Source organism: Procambarus clarkii, chromosome 5 (genome assembly GCF_040958095.1).
Source record: "Procambarus clarkii isolate CNS0578487 chromosome 5, FALCON_Pclarkii_2.0, whole genome shotgun sequence".
Taxonomy (NCBI): Eukaryota; Metazoa; Arthropoda; class Malacostraca; order Decapoda; family Cambaridae; genus Procambarus; species Procambarus clarkii.
The window spans coordinates 8,068,980-8,074,979 of NC_091154.1; the positions used below are offsets into that span (position 1 = coordinate 8,068,980).

A 6,000-nucleotide genomic window follows, 5' to 3' on the forward strand; every position below is an offset into this window, starting at 1 on the left:
CTGGCCCCTTGGTGGCCAGCCCAGCCTTGGTTTCAGGTGCTGTTTGCTCGGTGTCCGAATCTGAGGGTTTTCTTGCGGCTTTGCCTCTTTCAGCAGATCGGGCCAGTACGTCACATGGCTGGTTCGATCTTCTCCTCGAGTCTTCTCCTTGAGTCTATCATCATCTCTATGGTGATCAGGTTACCTCCTTGTTGGTGTCCCACCTGAGGGCTTCTTCTCGGCGACAGTATGAAGTTTCCTGGCAGTCATTCTGTTTCTTTTTGCGTCTTGGTTGTTTTAGTTCGCTGTCTGTTAGGGTGGTCTTGCCCTTTCTCTCTTGGTTGTTTCAGGACCATCATCTTATGTCTAACACTGTTGCCTCGTATCGTGCAGTGCTGGCAGAGCCGCTTCAGCTTGCCTTCGGTATCGATGTTACGTCTGCGCCATTTTGCAAGTTGTCTCGTGCTTTGTTTCACCTCCGGCCTGCTCATGCGCCGCCTGAGCCGTCCTGGTCTTTGGACAGAGTGCTCGCTTACCTTTTGTCGCCTCGTTTCGTCATGGCCCCTTCGATCTGGGATTGTTTCTCCAAGGATCTTTTCTTGTTGGCATTAGCCTCTGGGGGTCGGGTCGGGGAGCTTCATGCTCTCCTCCGGCGCAGGGGTTTCTGCTCTTTCGGTCGTGGCGATTGTTTTGATCGCTTGCAGCCGTCTCCTCCTTTTCTGGCGAAGAATGAAACTGCTGCATCCCGGAGGGGTCTGTGGGTGGTTGATGCTTGGTTGGTACGGCCGGGGGTGCATCATGCTTTGTGTCTGGTTGCAGCGCTTCGCCGTTAATTGTGTGCCACGGCTTCTGTGTCCGGGGACACGCTTTGGGTTGATCTGGTTTCCCTTCTTCCCTGTTCGTGGGTTCGGGTCTCCCAGGTCGAAAGGTCAAGGTCATCAAATCCAGCCAGCCTGCGGTCTATCCCTGTGCCCATGACGTCCGTAAGTTCGCGGCTCTTACTTCCGTCTTAGGGAATATGTCTTGGTCTGCTTTTCGAGCGTGGGGTTTTTGGCAGTCGAACAGGGTCCTGGCTGCTCGTTACCTCGTAAAGGTCCCTGGGGCCCCGTCAGGCCTGTGTTGCTTTGGGTCGGCCGTTGTAGCCAGTTGTCTCAATTTTGAGTTGAGGAGTGAGCGACGACCGCCTCCTCAGTAAGTCCCTCTTTTTCTGTCTGTGGGTAGTTAGCTCTGGGAAGCCGATGGGGCTCCTCCAGAAAACCAGCGTTGAATGTAACGAAATGCCCTTTTCTGGGCGAGTCCCGGAGGCTCCCCAGCATCCCTCCCTCCCTCCCTCCGGTTGGCAGTTTTTCGTGTTTTTGACATGCAGCCTCAGAACTGAGGTGTGGGTAGCTGGCGTGAAGGGTCTGTGGCTCCCCCTTCCCCCTCCCGGGGAATGGGGAGCTGCGCAGACAGTGGCGTGGTGACGTGTGACATCATACTAGTTTGCTCGTTTTCTGTTGGGGAGTTCTATCCACTAGTTCAGCTTTTGGTAGCAATTTTAACCAGAATAGGGGTTTGTTTTGGGGCGCTTACCTTTCTGGGTGCCTGATCCGGTCGATGGCAGACATAGAATGCTTCCAACCACACAGGAGTTTCTATAGGCCATTGCTTCCCTTGCCTCTTTGAGAGGGCCCGATTCTGGCCGTGGTCCCCGGTAGGCCCTAGAACTCCATACACATGACTGATGCCAAAGTCTGACATTAGCATATCAGCCTGGGATAGCTCCGGGGAGCCTCCGGGACTCACCCAGAAAATGGCGTTTCATTACATTCAACACTGGTTTTTTCACATATTTCAAACTCTATTTTCCTTGTTTCTTTAGGTTGTTTTGATGATTAGGGACCAGATTAGGGGTTTTTTACTTATATAAAGTATACCCTAAATATATTCCCTAAATCATTATATTTATTATAATTATCCTTATATTTTTTTTTGGGGGGGGGGATGGGAAGAATTTTTTCTTGACTTCATTTCTACACACATTGACCTACAACTTTCACATACTTCAGTACGAATGCCGAACAATGTTTATTATAACATACAAGTAAATTCATGAATTAGAACTGCCTTATTCACTGTCGATAACTTCAACTTCAATTATATCTATAACTAGAATTTCAACTTACTTTAGTATCCAAATATCTAGTTTCCGACCAATTCTCAACATTTTTACATATAATGTGCACAGCTGTCTGTTCTACAATCCTTGTAGAATTGATTTTTAATAAACTATAAACGTTTGGATATATAAATTTTTGTTGTCTAAATTTGCGCATATTTCAAATGCCATATTGACAATTTTTTTTTTTTAACAGTAAACTATACTGAAAACCTATAGTCTAAATACATGAAAATGAAGATCATATGCTATTCTGAGAGCATAACACCAAATGAACAGTTGGTGATATTTTTATATTTTTGGAGCTGAATTCAAAATCTGAAGTTTTCGATATCCAATTTTATAATTATTTTTTATTTACTTGTTCTTCAAGTTACACTGGTATCTTTAGACAAAGTTGGAGCATTTGCCTAGTAGATTATTCACAAAACATTTGAAAGAGTTTCAGAAAATTTAAAAAACCGAGTTCAATGTCACACATCATATGAGGTTTTGCGCAGTTTAAGGGTTAACCATGTTTCCAAGCCACGAAAAATTGACAGTTTAACTGGCCGATTATATGACGTGAATCAGCGGTAAACTAGTTTTTATCAGCGGTAAACTAGTTTTTATCAGCGGTAAACTAGTTTTTATCAGCGGTAAACTAGTTTTTATTTACAAGATTGCCTAGTAGTTCAGCGATGCACAGTAAACTGCGCAAATTCCTGCTTGAGAATGCCCATCCATAGCTCACAACTAGGATGTGTGAACATGTAGTTGAGAAAAATAAAGCTCAACAATGACTCTTTTTCTGAAGTCAGTTTGTTGATTAATACATACCTTATCAAGTCTAGCATCTTTCTCTTGCATCTTTCATCACACAACTGCCATTATGTTTGACTAAATCTCATCATATTAGTAAAAGATGGCGATAATTTATAACGATCTAACTACACTAATACACAGAGATGAAGTTTCTTCTACGCAAAATCAAATTCATTCTTCAAATCACACCAAAGTGCATTACTTACTCTCTAGCTTCCTCTCTCTGTTTGCGTCCTTCCACGACTCGTACTGGTAAGGGATGAGAGCCCCGTTGCAGTCCAAGAAAGACATGGCAAGCACAGACCCCTTCAACCGAAAGATGGTTCCTGCAACATCATATAATGGTGAGTGACAGATGGTTCCTGAAACATCATACAATGGTGACAGATGGTTCATGCAACATCATATAATGGTGAGTGACAGATGGTTCCTGCAACATCATATAATGGTGAGTGACAGATGGTTCCTGCAATATCATATAATGGTGAGTGACAGATGGTTCCTGCAACATCATATAATGGTGACAGGTGGTTCATGCAACATCATATAATGGTGAGTGACAGATGGTTCCTGGCACATCCAAACTACAAGAATATCACAGGAAACAGAACCAGGGGACAACAGACAGCATCACAACAAGGAAACAGAACCATGGTAAGTCAAGGTGGCAAAAAGTGAGGGGAAGTCACAAAAGTGACTTCCCCTCACTCCCCATGTGGCAATACACACAGAAAAGCTTTTGGGAAAATGTATTGAGAGAAATGTATTTAAGACTGCATTGGCATTAACATCATATATTGTAAAGATCTTTGAGAGTAGTAAGCAAGCAAGATCACCAAACACATTGAATTATAATGTCTTCGTGACCCTGGACAACAGGGTCATGGGCCCAAGTGTAGTTACAGGATGAGAGCTGCGCTCGTCTTCCGTCTTCCCAGTACTCTGAGAAGACGTATAATGCCTTGAAACTACTGATGCTTTTGGCCTCCATCACCTTCTAACTTAGCTTGTTCCAACCGTTTACAACTCTGTTATCCTGTGCACCCTGATGTAGCACTCTTAAAGAGCTGAGCAGTGTAAGTGTTAATAAATTTAATGAATACTGCAGTTCAAATGGGTCCACGTTAAAGGCCGAAGGGGTTTCCAGGCTTGTGGGTCTTGACATTTGGGTATGCCTATGCAAATGTGCCTCAATGCCATGCTCTCAGCCACAGCTCAGATTGGAAGCAAGTCGATGAAGAACTCTAGGGTAAGGCAGGTCCTAGTCAACAACGGCTTCTCTAACGGTTTCGTTGAAGAGAGCATAAATAGAAAGGTGAAATGCCATGCAATCTCTGAAGAGTCAACCAACACAACACTTGTACCCCCTATTAGACTATTTTACAGGAACTTCTTTTTGACGGCTCATAAAACAGAGGAAAGGGTCCTGAAAGATATTGTTAATAGAAACGTTATCCCTACAGACAAAAATCAGAAGATACAATTGACGATTTACTATAAAACAAAACAAAAACGGCCAACCTACTCATGGAAAAACTCTCCAGACACAAAGCAGAACGCCTTAAAGGAGACCAACATCGTCTATGCCTTCAAATGCCCACTTGGGGACTGTAAGCCCCAAGAACTCAATATATAGGCAAGACAACAACAACTCTTTCCAGGCGATTAACGATGCATAAGCAACAGGGCTCCATCAAGGAACATATAATCTCTTCCCACAACCAGACCATCACCAGAGAAGTCTTAACAAACAAGACAGAAATCATCGATAGATACAGCAATAGCAGGCGGCTTGACATCTGCTAGGCACTACACATCAAAAAGTCAACACCAGCAATCAACAGCCAATTAATGCACAACTATATTCTACCCACTACAAGACTCCGTACTAATACAGAAGCATCAAGAGGAAGTATGGGCCAATAGGCCCTTTGCAGTTACTTCCATTCTTCCCTTTCATTTCTCCAATAATTACCCAATGTTCTGTGTTCTGTCTTGTGTTGGTCAAAAGTTTGTTCACCTCGTCCAAAACTGTTGCAACATATCACCTCACCCAAATGCGAGTATATAAGACAAGCTGTTTAAGTGTTTAGCATAAGTAAAACTCTGTTTAGTGTTTTCAGGTTACAGTTGTGTGTGTGTAAACTAAAGTCTTTGAAAATGTAATAAGTTATTACAAAACGCGTTCAAGCGTCGCATCAGACTAGAAATAAAAATGAATTTTGGAGAACTGATTTTTCAATTACCATCGACAGTAAAAAGAAACATAAGAAATAGAGAAAATTTGTGTTAGAATTATTAATCTGACCTTTTCGGTCATATTTAACAATATATATTATATATATATTGTTCATATTTAACAATATATATTTAACAGCATATAATAATAATAATAATAATAATAATAATAATAATAATAATAATAATAATAATAATAATAATAACAATAATAATAATAATAATAATAATTATATATATATATATATATATATATATATATATATATATATATATATATATATATATATATATATATATATATATATATATATATATATATATATATATTTTATATATATATACACACACAAGGTGGTGGAGGCCAAGACCGTCAATAGTTTCAAAGCATTATATGACAGAGTGCTGGGAAGACGGGACACCACGAGCGTAGCTCTCATCCTGTAACTACACTTAGGTAATTACACAAGAGTTGTTATATTCTTGTACAGCCACTAGTACGCGTAGCATTTCGGGCAAGTCCTTAATTCCCTGGAATACGACCCCCACGAAGAATCGTTTAACAACTAGGTACCCATTTTATTGTTGAATAAAACAGAGGCTACAGTTAAGGATTGACACCCAGTAAACCCTCCCTGGCCAGGATACGAACCCAGGACAAAGCGCTCGCAGAACGCCAGGCGAGCGTCTACCACTACACCACGAAGACTGACCTCAATTATTAAAACAGCATGAATAAGGACTTTTCCTCCAAAGTCTACAAGGATACATTTCTGCAGTTTCAATTATATATTATTACCTGTAAATAATAATTTGTTATC

The 6,000-nt window shown here is 41.4% G+C and overlaps 1 protein-coding gene across 3 annotated transcripts in view; it reads right to left on the reverse strand.

The window, feature by feature from the left end:
- Tomosyn (syntaxin-binding protein tomosyn) overlaps positions 1-6,000 on the reverse strand; it is a 490,464-nt gene that overhangs the window by 129,124 nt on the left and 355,340 nt on the right. For all 3 annotated transcript variants that reach the window (XM_069339129.1, XM_069339132.1, XM_069339137.1), the window contains exon 17: positions 3,148-3,267. In XM_069339129.1, coding sequence (XP_069195230.1) covers positions 3,148-3,267 — 120 coding nt within the window. The remainder of the gene's footprint in view (positions 1-3,147; positions 3,268-6,000) is intronic.